General features: G+C 40.0%; 1 protein-coding gene across 1 annotated transcript; it reads right to left on the bottom strand.

The window, feature by feature from the left end:
* Positions 1-445: 445 nt before the first annotated feature.
* On the bottom strand, positions 446-26205 carry LOC124063858 (LHFPL tetraspan subfamily member 4 protein-like). The gene is made up of 4 exons (XM_046397938.1): positions 25739-26205; positions 7594-7830; positions 5183-5199; positions 446-3876 (listed from the first exon to the last, which is right to left on the bottom strand). The coding sequence occupies exons 1-4, from the start codon at positions 26145-26147 to the stop codon at positions 3823-3825; spliced, it is 717 nt and encodes a 238-aa protein (XP_046253894.1). The 5' UTR covers positions 26148-26205; the 3' UTR covers positions 446-3822.
* Between the last annotated feature and the right edge of the window lie 857 nt (positions 26206-27062).

Genomic DNA, 27062 nt, shown 5'->3' with positions numbered 1-27062 from the left:
GTTGCATGTTAAGCCTCATTCAGACCAAAGTTTAACAGCGAGACAGGTTGAAACTTGAAACTGTTTGGAATGTGCCTCTGTGCAGCATTCTGGAAAACTGCAGGTGTACACCAATGCCAGTAGATAAAACAGCCTATCATTTTGACTCCTCTTCTAACTGCCTGCGTTTCAGACTTTTTTTTTTTGTAGCTGGGATTGATTTGCAGTTGCATTTCTTTGCAACTGCAAATGGTCAGGGTCGCGGGGGAGCTGGAGCCTATCCCAGCTGACTACGGGCGAGAGGCGGGCTTCACCCTGGACTGATTGGGGTGGCAATTGATAATAATCATAAATTAATAATAATAATGCAATCCTGCTAATAATGTGTTATCTTACATTGTTATTGCTCAAAGCAATACATTACTTAGACACATTACTTTAGTAACTTTTGAAACATATAACCCCCAGCACGGTTTCTAACTGACTTGATGAGCTGACTTCATAGCGAGGCACTGATTGGCTGTTTGTTCTAAAAGCATCAGATGACTTGAGTCAAGCTGAGACAGACCAGTTCACACCGCTACAACTTTCCTCTTAACGTTCCAAAAACAGTTCTGTCTCGTCCTGAGTCTTTGGTCTGAACTGGGCTTTAGCTATGTAAAATGCTGTCTCAGGGTTTACAGTATTGATCATGACTTCCACCCCAAATGCACAAAGCATGCTAATTCCTCATACTAAACAATTAGCATGTGATTTATTATTTTTTTAACAACTAATTTTATTCCCTTCTCGACTCAACCCCAGTTTGGTGCCTAAGGAGGTTCACTTACAGCCTAGACATTCTGCTCTGAGAGGGATGACAGCCCCATGGTGCAACCACAACTTATCACGTTAGACTCATACTTGTCAACGATATCGTGACAGTCAGTGTCACTGTTGCATGTGGCTACAGCCCATAGAGGGGCGCTCATGGGTATAATGTTGAGTCATAGATCCCCACTGCAAGTGATGTCATACTCGCAGAGTTGGTAGCAGTTTTTAGTTCAGAGTTGCACATTTTCATAAATTTATGAACACGGGTTATCAAAACAACAAATCAGGTCTGTCAAGTCAATCACCTCATGGTTGTCTTGATTCAAACATCCTGACATCTTGTATAAATTTCAACCTTTATGTTGCTGGTGTAGCAGTGATCATTGTTAATGTCATAGGTATTTTGTTAACAGCCAGTGTCACTGGCATTATCTTGAGTGCTACATAAAGGTAAATTACTGTTTGAGCAACAATAAACTGGGTAGTGGCTACATAAATTATGTTGAGTGAGTTCACGTATCCGCATTTCTCCTGGGACTGTGTTACTACAACACATGGCAGCTATATTATAGGTTGGGACCAGTATTTGTCGGGCCTCATGCAAGAATCATTTGTACAGAATTCATTATGTTTAGAATTTGTGGTTCTAGCGAAATTCATTTGTGTTCCAGCACCCAACAAATGCTCTGCGTTGATCCACAGGTAGACTGGCTTATGAATTATGATGCTTTTATTTGACTAAATAATCTGAAGTTGAAATATCTTGTCAAAGTCAATGAATAATGTTCTGTTCACCATTCATTAATAGTTAGCTAGCCAATTTACTGTGAGGAAGTATTTCTCATTTTTGGATTTATGTTTCTGATATGATTGCCATATTTATGTAAGGCAACTTCGGTTGCTGTTGCTGTGTATTATCTTCCCATTGGTTTCTGGTCAAGCTACGTTAAGTGCCTGCCATCTAAGTCACGGGCTGCTTTACTTTAGCAAGGTTTTTTAGTTTTTAGCTTCATATCAAATCATCTTTATCTCAGACATAGCACAGTGCAGTCCCCTTATATAGCACTTGGAAAGTTTGCAGAATCCAAAATGATACATGCGTTTGACAAAAAGCTATATTTTAAAATGTTCCTGCACGAGGCCCAATACAAGTCACTTGATATCTAAAGTGATGTGTAACACTGAAGCAAGGATTAAATGGTCAAACACCAAGTCCCAGTATATTTTGTTGACCAATATTCATGTTGCAGAAACAACATTTTTGATGTGATTTGAGACTTTAATTTGGGGGATATTTGCTGTGATTTTGTCCCTCTTATGATCCCTATTCCAACTACAAGCAGTGTTGCTTATTCAAAGAGGCATATAAGTGACATCACCTTAAGACAATGCAGCACTTGGGGCTTCCCACTGAGAGAAGGCCGACTCATACAGCCATATTCACACAGTCTTAAGACACCGCAGAGTAAACTATCACTGTATGCTGGAACCATAAACTGGAGTAAACTGCACACTGAAAAAAAGGGTATTACAAAGCAATGAACTTAGACAAAAAACATGACTTCTAAGTCTGACTTACAGCGGAAGTTAAGTTCAGCAATCTGAATTTTTAGTACATACTGTAGGTTGAAATACTACAATAAGGGGCACATTTTTAGGCCGTTTTGATGCAAGGGAGGCATCTTTCTTCTGTGGCCCTACACGATCACTTTGATTCATGGTCCTCTGCCTTTCTCTGGAATATCCAGCGAAGGAGCATGATGTCATGGGATGGCATATAAATAGCATGGCACATTTAAGAACATTTTGTGTGTCATTTAACAGACATTATATGATTTGTGACCTACGTTGTCATAGACACAGTTTGTTTAGGCAGAAAAACTCACTTACTCACTATTTAACTAGCAGACCTAAGTTAAAATAAGTCATGTTGACTTTTGGCTTAACACAGGACACAAACACTGGTCCTCTAGGTGAAAGTCCCTTGTTTGTTTGACCCATCCATCACCACATTTTCATCTCTCAAACTTCCTTGGTCTTTATACCCTTATATCACCTGATATTTTTTTTCTGTATATCTAAAATGACAAATGTTAAATGACAAACAAAAAGCAAAAATAACTTGAGACTTTGTCGTGTTATTTATATGCCACTCAGCAAGACAGGGCTGATCTAAAATATCCAGTTTATTTCCATCTTTCATATACCAAATCAGTATCGCGGAGTCATATAAACACAAAGGATCTGCACATACTCTGATGCTCTTCGGGCAAGAAGAACAATGAAACCAAGGGTAGAAATACTATACTTGAATGCATTAGAGTCAGATGAGGTTTTGTTGTCGGCTGTTTGTGTCAGGAGTAATGTTATTTACATTGTTCAGTATGTACAGTAGAGAATCTCCCAGAGATGTTGAGGTTCTGTAAAGCTGCAATGGGGTACTCCTTTAAATTCCTCACATTTGAAAGTCCTTAGATGAAGAGCCATACAATTCCCTGTTGAAGTGTTGTGAGTGTTTAATAATGTACTTGCCGCTGTATTGCAAGTCTTGACTCTATCACTGCACGAGGAGTGTCTGCCGTCTGAAGCTATGAATGCACACAACACACAAACTCAAAGTCATTAAATAGCAAGATTTTAAATAAATCATCTTAAAATTATAAATGGACATTATGGTTCTTCATCTTAAGGATTGAGTTTCTCACACAAATCAAGACTTTAAATACAGTAAATCTTTTCATCATAAAGGAATTCGTTGAGAAAGTCGAGTGTTAAATGCACTGTACAACCTTGTATGTTTTTTTTTTTCAAAATATAGTTGTGTGTGTTTTGTTTTGTTTATTTATTTATTTATTTATTTTTTTATCTTACAGAATCCTGTACACTTGGTGTCTGCATTGAGATTGGGTGATATCCTGATCATTGGAGAGAAGAAGAGAGTGGGGGTGGGGAAAGAAGAGAAGAGAAGAGAACAGAAGAGAAGAGAAGAGAAGAGAAGAGAAGAGAAGTTGTCCACTGCCATTGTTGTCCTCAGTGGAGACGCTGAACACCATACCTTGGCTCTCTTCTGTCCCGCACCTCAATCTGATGGGAGCAAGACACATGATTAATATCATACTGATTCAGACTGAGGTCATAGAAATGGGTGGAGTTTTCTTTCAGTACTCCATATAGCTGCACTAGGAGCGCATCAGAGGCAGAGCTTTTGCCTGCCCAGCTCTATTGAATTGTTCAGATTTTGTTGATTTGGTTCTTTTTGCAGATATTTTTGCAGATATGATATATGATCAGAAGTCTGCACAGGGTGTTTTATTTTGAAAATTCACAGGATTCTCTATGGCATTCCTGTGTCCAGACCAGAATAGATGAACAACCAATACTGGAAGACCTTGGAAATGCTGTTAGGCAGTGTGTTGCGAACACAGCACAGACATGCCGAGTGTAGAGTTTCAACAGGCAGATAATGAAAAGCTGCTACTTAGCTGCATCATGGATGTGTTTGGCTGTATATAAAAATAGATGACATGAGAGCTTCCCAAAAGAACTACCAAAACATACTGATCACCCCCTGGTGGCTAACTATTATACAGGTCATAAAACCCGCCCCCTCCATGTTAGCAGAGGAATGGTGAGCCATAGAAAAATTCAAGAAGTGCCTTCCATCTTTATATATGGCAGTGGGTTGGAGCTCCACCCATACTACAGACTAAAGGTCAGAATATCTCAGTGACACACACACACACACACACACACACACACATATATATATATATATGTATAGCATTTCATCACACAATGAGGTAACATAAACTACATTTTTCTTTACAATATTGAGAATGCTTTTAAATATATAATTATACTGAAGCTGACACTGTGTGGATGTAAAGCTAGCTGTCCAACAACAGACTGCCTCATCTGCAGACATCCCATCTGCTGAGTAAGAGAGATAAATGCGAAACAGAATAAACATTTCATGTCACCTGTGGATGGTTTGTGTCCCTAAGCTTAATTCTAAAGTAAATTCATTTTAATTTTGAACAGAATGAAAGAGTTGTGTTTAATAAGTTAGTGTATGCATTTATCTGCACACCAACACCAAACAACAACTATTTTCAGAGTAAGCCCATATTATTTCACCTACTGTATGTGACATGTGACATATGGTTAGTGGATGGGTTTAGGGAGTTGCATGTGGAGGAATGGAATAAATCACAGGTATTACTGCCCCTCAGCAAAAGATGTCCCTCAGCAGAAATAAAAGCTGCACTGCGGCTGCCATGACTGCCAATGTGACTGGGCACTAAACTATCCTCAAAAGCTAATGAGGCACATGTTAGCATATTCCTCACACATGATGCAAATGAAACGTATGAAGCAAAAGTCAACTTACCCTTGACACAGCAAAATCTGCAAGGACAAAACAGAACAAAAGTGATGACATATACATGGGGAAGTAAGGCCAGAAAATGTGAATATTTGTTTCGGAATGTTTATTCTGAAAACATTATCTGGATTTTATATATTGTAATTTTTAACTTGTGTCCAACCTAAGACCACATTTTTCTTTCATTTCATTGTTCTTCCAGTCACTTTTTTCTCAAAATGTTTTTGACTTGATGCTCATCCAGTTTTGTTTTCCACCTTTGTCCCTTATATGGACAACCATTGCTCTCATGGACTGCCCATAGACTGTTGTTGTCATGCAGCTTTGTTTGTATTGGTTGATACAAATTTTTATAATTTGTTTCTACAGAGGAAATACAAGTGAAATAAAGGAAACTTCACACAACTGGTAAAGCATTAGATGCATTAAATGTGTAAAATCTCTGAGACTGTCAGTGAGGTTAATCAGATAAGAACAGAAAGACACACCCACGCTCTGGAATATCTCCAGTTACCATGGAAACCATCATCGTCGGAGAACCGAGACATCTTATGTCACTTTTCTCTCTTTTTATCTCTCAGTCTCTTCCTCTCACTCCTCCTCTCTCCTTTATCTTGCTCTATATCTGTCTGTATATCTCTCACACTCTCAGTCTACTATGTGTTATGTCACAGATCTCTCTACCTCTTTTTCCTTCACCCTCCTCGCTCTGTTTTTTTTTTGTGTTGTTGTACATTTGGCTTATGGAGTCAAATCAAACACATAATCTGTATGTAAGGACACTTTTTATTGTTTTGCATTGTATCCTTTACTCATGCCCCTCCACCCCCTTCTTCTGCCATTCCTTTCCTCCTCTTGCTCTCTTTGAAACAATGCAATGCAACTGATGCAACATCATGCAAACTGTCAGAAACCCTCTGGAGAACTCTCTCCTACCCTTGAATACAGCACTGAAAGCAATTTGGCTGGAGCTACTGAGGTCAGGTTGCAGTGCACTCATTTTTCAAATGCACAAATTTTGTTCATGTTAATGGCCTGACAGTTAAAGCCCAGAAAAATAGAGCAGGAGGAAGACAGACACAATGAGTTGCTCTTTTTTTTTCTTTTTTCCTTATGCTTTTATTCAGCTTTGCAGTAATGTGGTTTAAAAGGCTTGTTAAATAAACATGATGATTTAGGACCTGTACTTTACTTTGTTACCACTCAACCACTCAGCAAATAATTTAATACAGTTGTTATATTTGCCTGTTGGGTTGTTCATGATCACACAGCATCACTCAGGCACAGTCAGAAGGTTGTAAACAAATACCAATCAAGCTGCTCTCTCATTGGTCAAACTATTACAGGAAGAATTAGTCCCAAAATGCTTCCTTTCCTTTCTTTTTTTCCTTTATTATGGAGCACCAGCAGTGTGTATTGCTAATTGTTTTCATTGCCTATATGCAGTTCATTAAATAAACAAAATATCCAATTGCAGTGAACATCGTAACTTATTGGAAGATGTGCCGTCTTAAGAATTGACCGTCAGAGATGGGCCCTGATGGGCGTATACAACCACACACCGGACTTATAACTGTTGTTTAGACTGGGAATCGAATAACCATGATTAGATTTTCTTTAATCAGTGGATAATGTCAGTTGTTTCAGATGGTTGGGCTCATTTGCATTAAGGCTACAAACAAACCATGCCAGAGTTTGAGTGGAGGTCTCTTTGTTCTCAGCTGACTTGCACTGTGTCCTAGCACTGTGTTCACATATGCCAGTGGAACCTGAAACACCCAACGTACATTGCTATCTTGAGACAGCAGAAAGTGCCTGTGTCACTAATTTTAATGCAGATTTTAGCATAATGTTCAAGATGGCAATGCGCTAACAATGCACCTGACCACACCTCATTTTGAGACTAACACACCCATGGTGGCACAGATGGGCACAAGGAAACAATGTGGGCTGAAAATGTCAACTGTGACAGTTGTACACCAGCAATGACACCTGCGCTGCACTGTGTGCCACTTCATGGTGCATGGAAGATGGAGCCCTTGATAATAATAAAGCATAAACTGAACCTTGCCAAAGTGTGTTTTTCCATAGTGAACATCCAAACAGAGTTGTGTTAAGATGAAATCACACTGATTTAATGCAAAAACAGTGATGTTCCTTATTTTTAAGTCCTCTACATGGATCATCAGTTGGTGAAGACACTGACTGTCTGTCTTTTAGAGTTAGATCATATCAGTGCATATTTCAGGCCATTTCACAAGACTCTTGTTTAAGAAAGTTTAAGATGAAAACATTAGAGATTTGAAATTTTCCTCCAACTCATAATGTTGGTAGTGAGTAGCTTGTAAACTAGCTAGCTACCTACAGATGATCAATTCTTCCAGAAATACCCTCTTTATTATTATTAGTTCACTTACCTTTGTTGTCTGTCTGCAAATCATCAAGATAGAAGTCTGTCTGCCGGTTACCCAGGACGAAGGCCAGGAAGGAGAGGATGAGTGCGTCCAGGATGCCCATGATAGCAAGCATATATGCCCAGCGTACAGAGCAATCGCCTAAGGAGTATTTCCCCGTCTGCTCTCCGCACATGTCCCGGATCACCTCTGCGTCCCATCCGTCAGGGAAGATCATGCAACCCAGCACCAGGCACACTCCTGCAGGATGATACAAGAGCAGAGAAGCAGTGTTAAGGTGAAATTTGGAAATGGGTCGTCACATCCCATCTGAGGATGTCAATTGTATTTTTGATGTAAATGTTAAAGAAATGTGCCCAAAGATAGTGGAAAAGGCTTTATCAACCACAGCAGTCTAGGACCGAACTTTAAACTTGTAAGTTCTGCCATTTTTAAAACGTTGTTTTATGGTTTATTGTGTAGACTGGCCTATTGAACTTAGCGTTAGCCTGTTGCTGGCAATCTGGGACCCAGTCTGTGGTGATGATGGACTAATGTATAATGGAGGGACAGTCAAAAAACAGTTTGGACTGTGCGTCAATTGAATTAAACTAAATAAAGAAACTATTAGGTTGCTGGCAACTGTTTATTCATGCTGCTTTTTTGTAAACCTTTACACTGCAGAAATGGTATTAGCTTTGCTGTTGTGTTGATTGGTGTGTGTGTGTGTGTGTGTGTGTATGTTGCTGCTCTATGTGAGTTCGCAGCACAAAAAACTGTGATTGCTACTGATAGTAGCTTGGTGATTTAAAAATGTTGAACTTGCACACGATGTCCTGGGCATTTCCTGGTTGGAAAAACACTGATAGAGCAGACGGGAGAACTGGCGGGCTGTGCCTGCTCAGGCCCGTGGAGCTGACCAATCAGAGCAGACTGGGCTTATCAGGAGGGGAGCCTTAAAGATATTGGAGCTAAAACGGAGCATGTCAGACAGCGGGTGAATAAATGTACTGCAGCAATGTACAGTATGAAAAAAAGTACTGTGCTGTTTTAAGACCTCTATGTATATGCAAATTAGCATGACATTACCTAGCAACATCTAATGACTTCTGAGCTGTCATTATCCACTTTCAGTTGAAAATACTGACAACACTTGCAAGTTACCTGCCTTGCTACATTCATGAAAACACCTACAAAACATGGTGACGTGTAGGCAGTATGGAAGTCATTAGCAATAGCAGCTGTAGGAATATCAACAATAACAAGATGGAATCCGTGCACCGTATACATTATTTACCTGGAGACAATTATTTTAAAAGCATTTAAAACATATAGATCACTCACAAACCTGCATACATGCACACCTGCAAGCAAAAGTAAGTTCACACAGACCCACTGACCCTCAAAGTTCAAAGTTCTTCAAGGAAATGCAAACATGCAATTTTGACACTAAAAAAAAAATGGTAATCTATACTTTACACCTCTGCTCATTCATCAAAGTGAGCATCACTGGGGAGCTGATTGTGCCATATTCTTTGCTCACCAGCACTGTTTAAATAGCAGTCAGTCTGTGCCTGAGGGGCTGTAAGTAAAGCAGTGGGCTCCACTGGGAGATGGGGAACATACATGGCAGACGTCACACTGAATCTTTATTCCAGACCAGACATGTCTTTTCCATGGGTGACATGACTTGATATATATATATATATGAAAAGTCAGGCAGATTTGCCTGAGTTGGTGATTATCACACATCAGTCCAATAAATATTCAAAAGATCTAACTTCTGGAACTCAATTGGTGTACAATTGTGAGTATTTTAAGTACCGTCTGTGCCATATGTGTCTATTGAAGGGTGTTTGGTGGCTTTTAAACACAGTGGCTGCTGTGCGGAATGAGGCGTGCAGTAACACAGAGAGAGATCACAAGCTGAAATTTGAAACAGAGGATAATAGCATTGGGCTTTCTGTAAATTCTGGTGATCTGCTGCTGAAAGTATGAAGCTAAATCTTTTTTGTTGGCATCAAAGCCTCAAAGGCCAACAACTGGCTAGTCACACTGATAGATATACTCCTCCACTGCTGTCAAAACAGAATTTTTTAAAAAAGATTTCCAATAGTTGATGCAATCAGTAACATCCAACTGAAATGACAAGTATTTCATAGATACATGTATTTGACCCATAGCTTAATCTGTAGGCACACCAAGACGATCTAACAAACTCGTGTGGTAAATGGAGCTTACAAGCTAAACAATAGTTTGTCAGAAATCTAGAGGCATATTTATTAGTGTTTCAATATGTTAATTAGCCAAATAGCTATCTAATCTGCAAACTGATGTTAGGCAGTGCATTTTCCTCGGATGTTTGTTCATGAGGTAAGTGTTAAGAGTGTGGACATCTCCATACTTTAAAAGATTTTTGGGTTTTCTAATATAGGTATTGTGCGCTTCCTCGTACAAAGAGAACACACAAGCAGGATGTGCCAGTACTGAATCAAAATTTCCTATTCTATAAAACTGTGTGTGTGTGTGTGTGTAGGTTACAACATTTTCCAGTTAGCACTGCAGTGCTTAAAGAACTTACAGATTGTACTCAAGTTAGGTTTACTGTCTGAGGTCACAGTACTTCAATTTCAATTGAATTGGGAGGGGATTCCATTCTGAGTGTTGGGCAGCAAGGCTGTGTCTATTTCCTGAAAACAGTGCTATCACTGAAGAGCCTAACTACCAAACATGCAAATGACTAAATTTGCTGTTATTTGTCAACAGAACAAGCTCACAGAAAATATAAACGAAGTGGCGGTAGCCACTGGGACGATAATGAAATGAGTAAAACTGATAATATGAATAAAAAATTGCTTTCACTGATTTCACAAGTGCAGCATCTACACACTCCAATGCAGTAGGAGGCACAATGGCTGCATGCGCCTTCAAATATGGATAATAGCCATAAAAAAATCTGTGATTGTCCTTGATCATTATCTATTGAAAATAAGCACATGTGGTACATCCCTATACTGCTTATTGATGTAATAAATGAAGTAACAAGTCATTTTCTCATACAATCAGCTTTCTTTTTGCAACAAGTGGAGTCGCCTCCCCGGCCAAAAGAAAGAGTGCAGGTTTATGGCAGCCTACAGCACAGAAGTGGGCTGGAGATACAGGGGTACAAGAGGTGTTAAAGGTCCCAGCCTATATGTTGTAGTGGAAAATAAACATGCAATTTAATTTTAGCTGGACTTTGAAATATGAATGAACTTCAAAAAAGGGCAGAACTGTGGGAGAATTTTGTGCTCAGAGGGTCTGAAGGTGATGGTTCTGAGTGTGTTAAAGTGAAGTCCATGAAGTCCATTAGTCACACGGCTGAACCCTGTCGTATTAGTGATTCTCTCTGACAACTCTGCCTTTCACCTAGCAGCCATCCATCATGAGAAAATGGTGGGTGGTGAACTCATGGCAACAGATGAGGCAGGATATCATATTAGTCACCACCTCTCTGTGTAACGCAGAACACCATGCAAATATGAGGAGTCTTATTTCAAGCTGAGATATACATCATTAGAAAATGTGACCTCTCCTTTGACAAAATGATTGCAGGCGTAATAAGAGAATGTAATGAGAAAGAATATAATGACGATAATACAGTAAGTAATGAGAGAATAGAAGAGCAATGGAAGTAATCATCATGGGAAATCATCATGTTATTAGCTCCTTTTATGACCTTCATACAAGACAGTAACACGAATGAGAGATGATAAAATCATTGACTGAGTAATGAGTGTCAGGTAACATGTTTTATGGATTTTTGATGAATGTTTCCCCATCTGGCACAAAGCTCATTCACAGTTAATGAGTGTGGGATTTTAAAAAAAGTGAATACAAGAAACCTGATGGGCAAGTTACTTCAGTCATTTTCCTTTGTCATAAATGTTATTAAGTCTTAGTCATATTTTAATAACGGTACAGAATACTGTGGAGCACATACTAATTTTGTTACCTGTCCAGACAGACGTGTGTTTAAAATTAATTTCTGACCCAAATGGTGTTTTGGCATGAAATGAAACATTATTATGTGATATTGTTTTAGATGATGGCAGCTAATTACACTTCATTTTCATAGCTGTGGCCAGTGGTTGTAAACCAGTTGCACTCACTAACATCACTGCCCCTCCTCCGAAACACATGAACACACACAGCTTTTCTTTTGTCTAATAAATACAAAAATAAAACCTCCTGTTAAATGTCAAGATTATATAAAAAGCCGAAGCTACCAGCCCAGCAGTTACTGTTCACCGCTGTGGGTGTGTGCTTAGCGCTAACTGAATTAGCCACTGATCAAGAGTCGGTGTTCATTGTTCAGCTGAGGAGGTCTGTGGTCACTTGTTCTGAAGCTCAGAACTATTTGAGCACTGCAGTGAAGTTAGCTTTAGGTTGGGTATTCGACAGTTGGGTGTTTGACTCTGAAGTGAATATCTGTTGAAAATCCAACCTCACAACACAGGGTTATGAAGAGTGTGATCAGTTCAGTCGCTTATCTTCTTATCTAAGTGAATCCATCTCGGCTCAAAAGGTAGATATATCATTGGGACGCACTGCAGTACACAAGTGTACAATATGCATTAACATTAATGACACTCAGTTGTTGTCCGCCTCCTATGCTCTGGTTACTCCTAACATTTTTTTCTGTTTAAAGGGGCAATTTGTAAAAATATAGCCAGAATCCAAAGGTAGCTCAAAACATTTAGCAGCCAGCATCTCACCAGAGCAGCCTCCACCTGCTGCTCACTGTTTGCTGTGGTTATCTGTAGTCGGCTGTAGTGATAGTTACCATTAGTTGAATTTGCTCAGTCAGTCCAGTCGCTGATTATATTCTGCCTGGATTGGGGGTTGAACTCAATAGCCACTGACCACAGCTGGACAACAGACTGGGACCAGACCCAGCCTCTAAGACTGGCAGAGGCCAGTACAGATGCGTTTTATAGCGGCTCAGAAGAGGACTGTGGCTCCCAGAATGAGAAGACATGGCAGGTGAGGGGACCTTATTATTATAATTATTATGGTGGTTATTATAATTGGTACTGTACATGTCCTTATTATTATTACTTTTTTTAATAGTTTTTACTGTGCATATCATTATTAGCTTTACATAAAGTTCTAGTACTTTGTTATTATTGCTGTTTCCATGCATGTGTGCCCCCTTCCTCCCTCTCTGTCTCCTTCACTTTCTTTCTCTCTGTCTCTCTCTTTCTTTCTCTCTCTCTCTCTCTCTCTCTCTCTCTCTCTTTCTCTCTCTCTCTCTCTCTCTCTCTCTCTCGCTCTCTCTCTCTCAATCCAACCAGTCAAGGCAGACAGCTGCCCACCTACAGCTGGGGTCTGCTCCAAGGTTTTCTGCCTTTTAAAATTTTTCCTCGCCATTGTCACCAAGTGCATGCTCATGGAGGTTTTGTTGGGTCTAAACTTAATTAAAGAGTTTGGTCTAGACCTACTCTCTTTGGAAAGCGACCAGATATAACTTTTGTTGTGAAGTGGAGATATAGCAATAAAATGAATTGAACTGAATTGAGAGCATGTTTAGACGATACATAGACATCTCTCTGTTTCTTTACAATCTGTTGATAATATTAATTCGTGTTTTGAACATTTTAAGCTGAATTTGCAAACATATGTTGCAAACTACATGTTTAAAGATAACTAGGTTTTTTTTTTATATTTTGAGCCTTCAGTACTGCTCTATTTTTTAAAAAGTCGACAATTTAAAAAAAGGGCAAATGGAATATGGTTGAAAAACTCTTTCTTTGTGTAGCGTATGGCAGTATGACAGCAATGTGACATGATCTCTTTGTGCCCTCTCTCTGTCTTCCCTATTCAGCCATCTTCAACTCAGGGGTTTAAATGGGCACCAGCGAGCTAAAAATAACCCCCACCTTCCTACAACCCAAGAAAAGCCCTTTGAAGTTGTTGGGGTGTTTCCTCTTCCTTCCTCCCCTCTGCTCTCTCAAGACGCCGCATTCTGAACTTGGAGGGGAGGAACTTCAAAGGCGGCAAGCGGTGGGATCGAGAGAGAGCTGGAGAATGAAAGGGAAAAACAATTCATAAGGAGAAAGAGTGCAGGATAACTATCGCTGCTCCACGCAATGATGTCATCATTATGTCATTTTTCTCCTCTCAGTTTATCACGTCCTGGCTTCTATTCATTGTGGCATCCACAGCCTGTCAGCTGATAGAAACAATCTGATTAGACGAAATGAAAACATTTGGATAAACACTGTCAGGACATGTTTGTGATTCAACTGGTTAAAAATTCTGTGAACCAATTTATTAATAGCTCACTAAAGATATTTATAGACTTGTAACAATTTGTCAGACTTTCTTATCTGCTTGTCCACACAGATCTTTTCTTTACTCTTGACAGTCAAAAATGATATAAGAGCTCTAAAAATATCATCTGTATGCTATATACTGCACAAATGTGTGTGTGAAGTCTTTGTCCTCAGTATTCCTCCTGAGCATTGTGTGTACAGGGCTGTGACTCCATCCAGCACTGTGTCTTGTGCTCTGACTGAAGTACTTTATGATGCCATACAGTCTGCACTTGAGATTTGCGCACACAAAGTGGCACATATAAACCCACCAATTAATATTCACTGCAGATTGAGGCATCCACACAGACGATCTGAATGACTTTGAATAGTCAGTATAAAAAACATTCATGTTATTTTCCCAATTCTTCTGCCCTGAAGCAAAAGAGGCATCCAAGACTCTTACTAAGGCCAAAATAAAGTGGTGACATTATCAATGCACTATTTTACAACAGTCGTAAATTGTATCTATACTTCATACCAAATAAACTCTATATAAAGTAGTACTTATGCTATTGGCAATAAAGAAGTCATCACATTCAGAGATGCATGGTTTTCATTCCATAGGAAGAGAACGAAAATTGCGATCTTAAAAGAGCTTGTGCAGACAGCAGCGTCTGTTGTGTGAGATGTGCAACTGAAAAACGCATCTGACATGCTTGTTGTCCGGACGCGGGCTTAGGTTAAATTATGACTTTGTCATAATGTGTAACATGTGTAATGAGGGGCTGCGGGTGGAAAGGTGAGTCGTTTCTTTAGCCAATTTAACCTTGATGATGAAGCTCCCTGTACTTCATACCGTTGTAATTTTCAAACGTTAATTATTTATTTGAACTCAAACCAAACCAGGTCATGTTTGTTACGGAAACCTAATCAAACCTCAAAACTGATTTATTTTCAGCGGTGGTTCGTAATAGTTTTGGAAGGCACAGACAAGTGATGCGTCGATAATGTCAGAAAAGAAAAGTCAGTCACAAACAACCTGTTTTCTTGTTCAGTTTAGGAGACTTTAAACTTTGCTAACCTTAGCTAATATTAGACCCCAAACCGAGTGAGACTGCACTGGACCAAACTGAGTGTGTAATAACTTGTGTACCTTGTAATTCAATTTTTTTAATTTGTGACAGGAAGAATGTTATTTCCTTGTTTAACTTTATGTTTGCTTTAAACAATGTTTACGTTCACTGGCGTGTTACCTGATAGTGTAGCATTGCTTGAATTTTTCCATTTGATGATTTTAATAGCCATTTAGGAATGAGCATTTACTGTGGCTGTGGTATAATGGGGGAGAATCCAGTGGTCTTATATAACTTTATAAAACCTACCATTCCAAAATCCAAAAGTGTTCCTGGAAGTTTAAAAACTTACAACTAAAGGTCGATATCTTAGACCAAACTGAATCTCTCTGAATGGAGACCTCCTGTTCAAACCAATGGCCTCCATACTGAAGCAAGCTTCTGCAATTTGAAGTTCAGCACAGGGTGGAAAAGTGTGAACACGAGTACATTAGGAGATCAGCGCGTTCAGACAATAATTTAATAATGCTGTCTGAGGTCTGCCCTTCCCTCTGCTAATGTGGCCAGACCTTGGCCTGCTGTCGTCCATCTATCTAATGCACAGCCTTTGCACTGATATACAGAGCTTTTATTGGACTTAGGATCAAGCCTGTGTGTGTGTGTGTGAGTATGCATGTGTGTGTTGTGTGCGTGTGTATTGCTGAGGGGGCACTTTACAAGATGTTGCTGCCGCCAGGGTTCACTGGCCCACTTGGCATCGAGCTCTTCCTCTTTTTTTCCCCCTCTATGCTGTATTTACACTCTTACACTCCTGCTACCTACTGTAAATTCTCTCTGTGCTTATTTCTTGTTTGTGTATTTATCATTTATTAATTATATTTGGGGAAGGCAAGCTGAACATCATACTCTCTTCTGGTAACATCTCAGTTTTTATTCATAAATCAACAGATTTTACCAAATTGTTGACCTTGCTTTAAATGTTTAAATGTCAAAAAACAACCCCTCCTTCCCTTCTTTTTGTCCTCCTTAATCTTTTCCTCACTCATCCCTGTGTCCTTCAATGGCTGTGGAGGAAGTTGCTGGCACGAGTCCTGAATCTGGAAAGAGGATTGGCAGGCGAACAGAGCCTTGCACATAACCATATAATGTGTCATCGCACAAGTCCAAACATCATTTTTCATTGAGCTTTGCAAAGCACTTTTGTTACTGCGGGATCAGTGAATGGTCCCTTTCTGGCAATCCACCTAATTCAGTTTTAGAAGAAAAGTATCTGAGTGAAACTGCACTTTACTAACCCTTTAACAAATGCACATTGTCTTAGCTGTGGTTTTATAATAGCATTTATATGACAATAATCCTAACACAACTCTCAGCACAAAATATTGGATATAAAAAACCAGTCACTAAAGAAGAATATTCCAATATTGAGGTTCTTGACTGGCGATACGGTTAATGTGCATCAGAATCAGACAGTCAGGCACTCTATGTGTGTCGTATGCTGTATTATTATTATGTTAGTCACGACAATGACAGTGAATGTCAGAATAGATCATACAGCACTTATAAAAAAGTATTCACCCCCTTGGATGTTTTTACTTTTTATTGCTTTCATAGATGGAACTGACACGGTGCAACTACAGTCACCTGTCACCTAAACCAGTGAGCTTGCGGTGGAGTGCGAAGCTTCAAATATGGATGTGGCGGCAAAGCTATACATTCTAATATGCACATGTTCAGCACAGAAGATCTACACAATCAGCACAGTTTCAAGATTAGTGTCACCAAGTTCAGGATCTGACAAAATGTGAAATATGGTCACAATCTGCCCTTCTGTTCATGAGTTATGCTGTTGAATGATGGACAGAAAACTATGATGTCACAGTGACCTGACAAAAGTATTGGGCCACTTGACCGTCACACCAAACAGAGACTTTAATGAAATCACATTCTAAATACATAGACAGCTTTGCAGCTAACAGCTTCCGCTATTCTGGGAAGGCTTTCCACAAGATTTCAGTGTTTCTGTGGGAATGTTTGCCCATTCATGCAGTAGAGCAATACTGAGTTCAGGCACTGATGTTGGACTAAAAGGCCTGGCTCGAAATCTTCGTTCCAGGTCATCCCAAAAGGTGTTGGATGGGGTTGACATCAGGGCTCTGTGTGGGTCAGTCAAGTTCTTCCACATCAAACTCATCCAACCAAGTCTTTATGGAGCTTTGCTTTGTGCACTGGGGCACAGTCATGCTGGAATAGAAAAGGGCCTTCCCCAAACTGATGCCACGAAATATATGTACCGTATATACAGTTTATGCACACAAAAACACATTGAGTGCTTCCATCGCCACAGAAGCAGTCTGCCTATCAACCTCCAGTTGTCCTTTCATTGTCTCACAGGGCACCACAACAATGCTGGCCTCTGCAGTTATTGCAGATCGCTTTAAAAACATCAGCAAAGTACTTAGACATTTCACTTACTTACTTAAACAAAGCATAAATTCAATCAAATGGCACATGGTCAAACTAGCTGAACTACAGGAAGGAAAGTGCAATCCATACATGAATGAAATCACCCATTATCATAATGTGATCACAATGAAGCTGCAATATGCTATGTCCTCATCAGATTGCATGTATGTTCTAGAAAGAATTACACATTAATAAAATGATGTATGCCTGATGTATAGCAGAGAAATTTCCATTTTTCCTTCATATTTATACATCTTATCAACAAGCTTCAGGGTCTGTCTCTCTTTTTATTTCTCTATATTCTCTCTCTCTCTCACACACACACACACACACTGAGTGACAATGCTGAGAAGGGTCAAAGGAATCCATTATTCAGCTGTCAGGGTATTTTTAGAAACACCCCGGTGACTTTGGAATTATTTATTAACAGCCTGATAATTAAAACATGTACGTTTGGTTGGGAAAAGCCAGGCAGAAATCTCAGAGAGAGAGAGAGAGAGGGAGAGAGAGAGAGAGAGGGAGGCAGGGATATCCCCCAGGGAAAGTCTTCTCTCTCTCCCTCTGTAGTTCTATATTTAACTCGACCACTGCAGCATTTATTTAGCTTCTGCTGGAAACACATGCATGCATTTATCTACATACGTGCACTAGCATTACCACACTCATTAGCTACACAAAAACACATGGACAGACAGTCGTTATGCATTTACTAGTACAGCAGAAAAAAACAAAACATAAGAAACCCACACACGGGCCCCAAAGAAGAGCAAGAAAACGTTTCTCATTAATAATTCAACCCTCACACCATCATATACACATTTCCCCACTGTCTTACACGCTCACACGAACAGATGCATTGTGTGGCCACGCATGCACGTACGTTCATACAGAAATATAGGCATGGTAGCGTATCATCAGCACACACACACACACACATTCAGTTGCTATGTTTCAGTCACTCTCATTCTGTCTTTCTGCTCTCTTTCTCACACACAGGCTTTTCGATTGCTTTCGATACACTTCACACTGCATGTGTGAAAAAAAAGAAAACCCATACACAATAACACAATTGTGTCTGAGTATATATTTTAAAAAACTGACAAAAAGAAAAAAAAAGTGATAATGTTGGTCACTTAATGTGTCTTCTTCTTCAAAATTCAGCCACAGAGTTTTGTCCACATTGGATTTTTAATGTTCAGTGCTGACTGTCAGTGCCAGCGCAGCCTGTGACGTGTTTTCAGACTTTCACGCACAACACTGGACTTAAAGACTCTTAGAGACCTAAAATTGACGTTTGCCTCTTTAGGAACTGCAACCACAATCTTTTCTTGACCTAAACCAAATGTTTTAGGTGCCTCACCTCAGCCGTTTGTTAAAGTGAAAGCTCAAAATACTGTAACTTAAGAAAACATCTTTATCCACCTGACAACATATGTGCTGCAAACACACGCCACACAGCCAAATAGACAAACACACTACAAATAGTCACAACACAACCATCATTGTGTGTTTTTCGTCAGATTATTTCAATTGGCCATAACCATAAGCAACAGACTGACAGTCCATACCTGCAATGAAATCTCAACAATGCCATCCCAGCGTGAAAAAAGCATAAAAAACTTTGATCTCATTTGCGACACCACTGACACGTGTCCCTGCACTTCTTTTCACACTGATGACGCTTTCTTTATCTGGTTGTCTTTTGTCTGTGTGTTTTCTTAAGCTGCAGTGTGTTGTGCTCACTCAGCTGCTGTAATGTCAGCAGACACAATAGAAAGGAAAATTTCTAAAAATGTTGACGCTGGATGTAAAAAAAAAAAAAAAAAAAAAAAACAAAGAAAAAGGAAAAAGTTAAGAACAATTTCCTCCCCAAATATTGGTGTTCTCATCTGTCAATAGGGTTGAATGTGACAGTTTAATTCTCTCTTATTTATGATTAAACACTAGCCATTTTGAGTTAAAGCTCACTTCATTCACAACCAGAGTTCATGCATTTGTTGATCCTCTTACAATGTAAACCATGTACAGTGAGTTTTACAGTAAGAGGTCAGGGTCCAAAGTGTCACAAGTAAGATAATTAAACAGATTTAAACATCTTTTAAGTTCCGCAAATATTTCTTGGAGACAGAACTACTGTGAGGGCATCTAACATCTAGTCTGACTGTGTTAGCTAATAATGTAACATGCAGATGTGAATATTAATGAAAATGTGCTCTGAATAAAATTACAAGATTTTTTTTTTTTTTTTTTTGCCTTCTAACCCTGCAGTCTATAGCTTGGGTCATTCATGAACAAGTTGTGGATTCCCTGTTAAGACTCCTTGTCAGCTGGGTAGGATGATGATCTTCTTGAGGGGACAGAAAAATGGTGAGTAATGCTAAGTAATCATGAGGTAATGATGCCTTGCCAGTAACAACTCATGCTGTATGATGCACTGCTTTACCAAGGGGAACACACAGATAAGAACTAATGTGCACATAATGAAATATTATGGTGTGATTGGTTAAATCAAGTGTCATTTAGTAGGTTAATCACAAATATTTACAAAGTGTAACAAAGCTGATTCACAGATAGCCTCTAATCATTCATCATTGGTTTACTGACAGTATCTACAGTAAGAGTCAGTACTGAAGTAATCTATCATTTCTCACATCACAACTAAATCTCGTTTGGCAGACATTGATTTGAAGCTCAATTTTGAGGCTGTTCTGTAAATAGTTTTCTGATAAGTATAGCAACTTGTGAATATTCATGCAGCATCCACCTTACGATCACCGCTCCGAGTCAATGAAAAACCAACCAACCAATAAGAAACAAGAGGCTGTGCAAGCCAGTAATACACACAGTAATCTGCTGCAGAACAACATCGATCACTTTAATGAAAAGGTTAGCGGACATCTCGAGGCTCAGTTCATCAATAAACAGGACTTCACAGGACCAAAAACTATCCTCACTGCGAACAATATGACCACAGTATGAATAACACCAGCAGTACTGCTGCCTTATTCTTCATATTAAGATTAGCAGCATAGTTTGCAGGCACAAATCCACCACATTAAATTCTCTGATACAGAGTGAAACACACACAATGATGCCTGGTTAAACTCTTCTTTTTTTCCCCTTTAATTCCAATCTAAAAGGCTATACTACCAAGTCCAATAGCAAAGAAAAATTAAGGTTAAAAAAATGGGTTCTGGCTATTGGATTCACCTCAGCTCTCCAGGAATGTTTAGCTGTGAATGGAAAAGCTCTAATAAACCTGCTGCGCACTACCTGCCCAGCACCAGGTGACATACAGACAATGTTGGTCACTTGACGGAAACAATAGTGAATTTGACATTTAGCAGCTAAGAAGTCTGATCGCCTCAGGAGTGCACGTTAGGCTTGTATGCACATGTAAACACGACTCCAAATGAAAGCTGATGTTGCTAGCTGTATGATGAATGTGTAAATGGGCAAGTGTTTGCTAACATGTTAGCCTCGACAATAGCGGCCTCTACAAGTTGATCTGTTATTCTGATTCCACATGTTGTGCTGTATGTTTTTTCCCCCCTTCTTTTGGATTTTACTCACACTATTACTTCCTCCAAGTCACACACTGTTTCCATCTTTTTTATCTCTTTACACCACATACACACAAAAACACTAAGACCGAGCAGTCGCCGACAGGTCGTTTCTCCCAAGACAGCTCCTCCCCTGTGCCACAGCCCATGTCCTGCTTAGTTCTGTTTAATATTGCAACAGACAGCGAAAGACATGATGGACGAATGGAGACCTGAGCCAGCTGAAGAGAGGAATGAGAAAGGCTTGTGGGCTCTTGAGCTTTTCTACAGTGCAGCAAGTGCTAAGAACTGGTAGAAAACGATACAAACAGGAGAAAGATGGAGAAGAGGTGGGAGAGGAATCACAGAAGAATAAGACTGAGAGGGAGAAAAGGGAACAACCTCAAGAAATTAAATAGCCCTCCCAGCTTCTGTAGGAAGGTGAAAACTCAAACCTCATCTGTTTTCAAAAACAGGGAATTAAAATCAAGGATCTATCCATTTTCCCAGAAGCGTTTCCACTGAATTAATCTAGAGGTGCGTACAGTGCAGCTCGTCGCAGACCTTAGGTGCTTTTGGAAAACTGAGCCCTCCTCTTGTTCTTTTTGTGTGAGGGAAAATGCTGCTTAGCCAAGATTCTAAGTGTAAAATGACCCCATTATCCACTTTCCCATTGAGGTGTGACATAACTGGGGGATATAGGAAGACTGTCACCTATTACTGATTATTTGCTAATGGCTCAAACCTATGCCAGTTCTACGCACACTTACTTTCCAAACCAGACTCAACTCATTATTGTCTTAAATTTACCAAATAACCATTTAATATACATTTGCCCACTTTTAAACCTAAGTACCTACCTACACTTTGTCTTCATACAGTCCATGCAATCAGGTCATTATATTTAAGCAGCTTATAACAGTTGTATAGCAGTTGTGAGACTTTGAAGATGGCCTTGTGAGTACTGAGAATAGCAACTGCTGTCTTTCACATTGTTTAACCACGTTTAATTATCCAAATCATATATATAATGTTTTTCCTTGTCTGACTGTGAATATGGCCTAGCAACATACTACCAATTTAGGCTATACTCCGTTCTAAAAATCATTTCCCATAATATTTCTATCCAGTTTCCTCTCCACCCAGTAACTGTTCTTGATGCATTCTTCATAGCAGCTTCAATGTAACTAGTGACCATTTTGTGACATCCAAGAGGTTTGCCAGTGTAAAATGCAGGATGTTATCTATCTTTCCAAGTTTGTTCCCCCGTGACCAGACACCCGTGCAAGTCAATATTGCTTCATTTGAGCCTACAGTCACACTTTTTTTGCCAACAGCTATGAATGGCACTTTATAATCATTTAACCTTGTTCACATTTGTTCAGTTCAGTATATGCACAGGCCAACTCTGATGCATTTTTTCCTTGTAGACGCCAAGACACACTGAGTCGCTCTGCTTTGCCAGGAGACTCACACCCCAGTGTTTTGGCTGGTCTGCTACACCATTGTGATCAGGGTGCAAACTGCTCCATAACTGACACTTTTGGTCCAGCTGGCCTAAATCTAGCCACCATCGCCTCAAATTGGCCCTTCCTGTATTTGCGGTGGTACACTCTGTCACTGAGCAGTGCCAGGAGACCTGCTGCTGCTGCTGCTGCTGCACCCAGCAGGGCAGGGTGGATGATTAAATGATCATCTCCAAGGTGCTGAACAGCATTAGGCTGTCTGCCAAGCCTAGACAACTTACCTCTGCCACGCTTCATATGCAGCCACTGGAAGGACAGCAGAACCTTCTGAAGTTTCATCGTGACATTTATTCACAAATTACAGCGCAGACAGAAATTTAGTTTGATAACAAAAAAAAAAACTATGTACATTTTAATATAGTCAGAATATATGGGAAGTCCAAAATACATGCTGTTACTCTACAGAAAAGTTTTTTTCTTTTTTTACTCTAACTAAAAAAAGTTTGAATTGTTAAGATCTAGCTACATTAAGTAGAAGTTAATACAGCATATTCAGTATATGCTGAGATTGAGTTGCATTGTTGCAAAATAGAAAACCTAATTTTGTTGAACACTCAACACACAATAAGATTTTGTCATCCAAAGCACATGCATGTATTTAGAAATTAGAAAAGAGGAAAGAGTCCAGTCAGGTTTCTGATGAGGGGAGAACATCAAAATGAAGCTTCACACTGAAATATTACCAAGTTTACAGTCCTTAACAAAAAGAAAGAAAATGATAATGTAGAAATAAAGGTCCACCTCTAATACAAGCCTGCTTCATATAAAGGTCTGTTACCTTCTGGAGCGGAGGTAAATAAAGGTCCTGTTCACTAATAGTGGAAATACAGAAACCAGTGATTGGGAAGGATTAATTCTGTATGAGTGAATGTTTAACAAGGAAATTCTGCAGAGTACATCTTCAAAGATTAAGCCAGTGCTTCCCAGGCTTTACAGTATGTAGTTGGGGCTCATCACATTTCATGCACTATAAGTGTATTGATGCATCAGCGTTAACAACTTAATAATATTTTAAACTTTTAGTACATTTCACGAATAGTACTTTATTGTTTTTACTTGAGAAATATCTTTAAGGCAGGACTTTTACTGTGTACAGGAAAATGTTTACATTGCGTTATTGCTACTTTTACTTGAGTCTGAGTACTTCTTCCATCAGGGGTTTAATCAGTGTTTTTCTTGATTAATGGTTTGTGGGACGATCCAGGTTCCATTCCTGTTAAGTCATGAAAATTTTGCTTAAGATAGTAAAATGTCTGATTCGTGCTGATTGTAGAGCACCAACCCCTTTCAACACACTCGGCAGAAAAGAGGAGGACAGAGTAGGCAGATGAGGATGAGGAAAAAAACAATGCAGAAGGAAATAAAAGTGCTGATCTCCCTCCTCTCCCTCCCTCCTTCGTTTCTTTCCATCTCTGTCTTTCTCTTCCTTTCTCCCTCCCTCTCATTCAGTATGCTGACTGTTTCTGTACAGAAAACTGACTCCCACGCTGTTCTGCCTGGCCTATTTATCACATTGATGAGCTTATAAAGAAGTCGGATGTACACAGGAGGCTTGCTAGAAATGTGTGTATGAGAGAAATCATGATTTGTTGCACCTTCAGGCAGATTCATGGTGCTCTCGCTGCTCAGAAGGTTAAGTCTTGCTGACATGGTCATTTTACTCACTTATCCTTGTGACATCTAATCACCGTACATTAAATTGGTATTTGAGACTTTATCTTATACAGCGATCTTGTTAAATACCAACACTGAAAATCAGAAGAAATTGAAAAAGACAGCAGAAGTAAATTGAAACAAAATTCTTGTTTCCATGTGAGCTGATCAGAACACTCAAGAACCATACAAGGTGGGGAAGTGATTAGTCCTATAATCAATCCTGTTATCTGCAACCATTTTCAGAATCGATTAATCACTGAATTTTTTTTTAGGCAAAAACTGCAAAACCTCTCTGATTCAAGCTCCTCAAACATCGGTATTTGCTACTTTTCTTCATCTTTTGGACTGTTGGTCAAGCAAAATGTTTCTTGAGGCTCTGGGAACTTGTGATGTGGTTAATTAATACATATTTAATTTCTGGTGTTATTAGTCACCACAAACCATTCCTGACTATCATAGTCGGTGCCTTTAATGCTGCCAGCTACAAAGGTGTGTTAGCTCCGGCAAAAATTCAAACTGAACCAGCAAAGTATACCATTTGTAAACACTGAAGTTATTCAGCTGTCAGTCAAAGTAGCACATTTCAGTATGTTCTGGATGTGTTGGGAAGCTAACCTTTATCCCCAATCATTCCTACAGACTGTAATCTGCCCACCAGAGCAGGAGGCAAAACATCACCATTCTTAAATCAGTAATCCAATCGACCTGGAATCATCACCTCAAAATAGCAGTACGGTCCTCAGTCACAGCGGAACGAATTCACAACCCCACTGCAACGTACATCACATTACACTGCATCATGAGCTGAAATGGATGAATGAATGACATTTGCATTTCATCAGCACAAAACTATGATCCTGCTGCTGCTTTCTTTAGAGATGCAGTGGCGTATCCTCAGAATATCAATCGTAACATGGCAGCTCCGGACCTGTTATTGCTTTCAGTGGTGTGAATAATTGGTCAGATGTACACCTACTATCTCCTGTTGTTGCAGGAATGGAAAATCTGTACAACACTTCTAATTAACTGTAACAAGACATGGCCTATACCCTTTAGACTACAGCATATTGATTCCAAGTAGCACACAATGAAACTGCTGCACAAACCGTATCTCTACCCATGCTATTCCTGTGATGTTTCTAACATACTGACCTCAGACGTCCGTGATGGTGTTTGATGGTGTCACCACGATAGCCTTCACATAGGACATTTGCAGTTTTGTGCTTTTATATGTGCAGTCTGCATCTTTCTAAATTATCTTCACAAGCATTGAAATAATGAACTCGTTTTGGTGTCGCCTTACAGTACCTTCTCCATGTAACAGAGACCAACAGATTCTGGTGGAAAGTAAATGTGGGTGAACTGAATCCATTCATTAAAAAATGTTCTGTTTCATCTTAGAACGTTCCTAAACTAAGTGATGATATGTGTATACAGCTAAACACCTGCCTACTGCAAAGTGACAATTCATGCAAATACAACAGAAGGGTCAATTGAGTTTTGGCTTGTTTTTGGCACATTTCAGGGACTTGATACATGCATCTGTGTGACCGAACAGACGAAATACAGTGTGCACCGTGAGAGACAACAGTTGTACGAGAGCCTACCGCACAGCAGCTGCATCCAGGCGCAGGTCTTGTAAACGGTGGAGGTGTTGCAGAAGAAAAAGAGCGCCATGCAGGCGATGCAGCTGAGGATCAGCACCATGGACAGCAGCACAAACACAGAAGCCGCCTTGAATGCTCCGGACGGGATGGAGCTGAAGTCGGAGAAGCTGCCCACGCAGGTGAGCTCCCGGCTGGGCGACGGCCCGGTGCCCACGCAGTAGTGGAAGAGGCCGAAGTAGCCGGCCTGCGGCGTGTTGACGCTGTCGCCGATCCAGTAGGGCTGGATGAACACCACCACGTTGACTATGGCAAAGCAGATGGTGAAGATGGCCCACAGCACCCCGATGGCCCGGGAGTTGCGCATATAATTGTCATGGTAGATCTTGGAGGCTTCTTGGGAAGGCAACATGTTTGGTCGTTTTTAGTTTTTTTTCTCCTTATATTTCTCTTCCCCCCCCCCGTCCTCTTTCCACTCTCACAAAGAAAAATGTAAATCTTAAGAAAAGAAAAAAAAAAAAAAAAAAATCCCAGACAGTCCCACACCCCCACTGCCCAGATCTTGTATTTTTTGCGTCCTCAAAGCTTTCCTGCCTAATATTTCTCCCGCTTTGGCTGATTCTTCTGTGGCTGTTAAAGGCTATTAAATGGGCCTACATAACCACACGATGCAAATGTAACCTGCAAAAATGACATGACAAGACTAAACATTGTAAAGGTGGATGAGGGAAAATGCTACATTGAAGCAATACAAAATCATAGCCTACCTACATCGCTAATGAATAATTTACCAACACCAGTGATTCAACATTGCTGTCTAAGGCTCGTTTCCTTGGGGCTACACCATGAATGATTAAAAAAAAAAACATCAAAATAGGATTTTTTTTATTTCACAGTGGTTGGGGTGGAGGGGGTTAAAGCTGTTTTTCGTCCTCATCCATCAGTCCAGAGATCTCTTCTGGATGTCCTTTATTACCATCCGTGAGATGAGATGCGTCTTTTTGCCTGTAGCGCTAACGGTGGACCCCGTTTTTACCTTCCGAGGCATCCGGAGAGGGGGGGTGGTGGGGGCGCGGGGGGGGGGGGAGGGGGTGCTCCCCTTCCTCTGCTCGCCTTCACAGTCCACGCAGCATGTGGAAATCAAACCGGATGAATTAAAAAAAAATCGTGAACAGGTTTCAACACGGACCCTCTGTCAAATTTCAACAGTCCTTTCCCGTAAATCCGACATCCTCCACCGCTTCGACTCCATTATCATCATGGTTTTTGCCGTAGCCTTTATCCAGTATGTCTCCTCTCCCTCTCCCTCCCTCCCTCTCTCTCTCTC

This window comes from Scatophagus argus, chromosome 8 (genome assembly GCF_020382885.2).
Source record: "Scatophagus argus isolate fScaArg1 chromosome 8, fScaArg1.pri, whole genome shotgun sequence".
Classification (NCBI taxonomy): Eukaryota; Metazoa; Chordata; class Actinopteri; family Scatophagidae; genus Scatophagus; species Scatophagus argus.
Note: the sequence above shows the minus strand (reverse complement) of the source record. Positions and strands in the feature narration are given on the sequence as shown.

Excerpts from the sequence above, each read along its gene's own strand:
- LOC124063858 (XM_046397938.1), bottom strand. The coding sequence starts at position 26,147 with ATGTTGCCTTCCCAAGAAGCCTCCAAGATCTACCATGACAATTATATG. Across the intron at positions 7,831-25,738 it reads CTGGATGCAGCTGCTGTGCG|GAGTGTGCCTGGTGCTGGGT; the intron begins GTAGGCTCTCGT and ends ATCATCCTGCAG.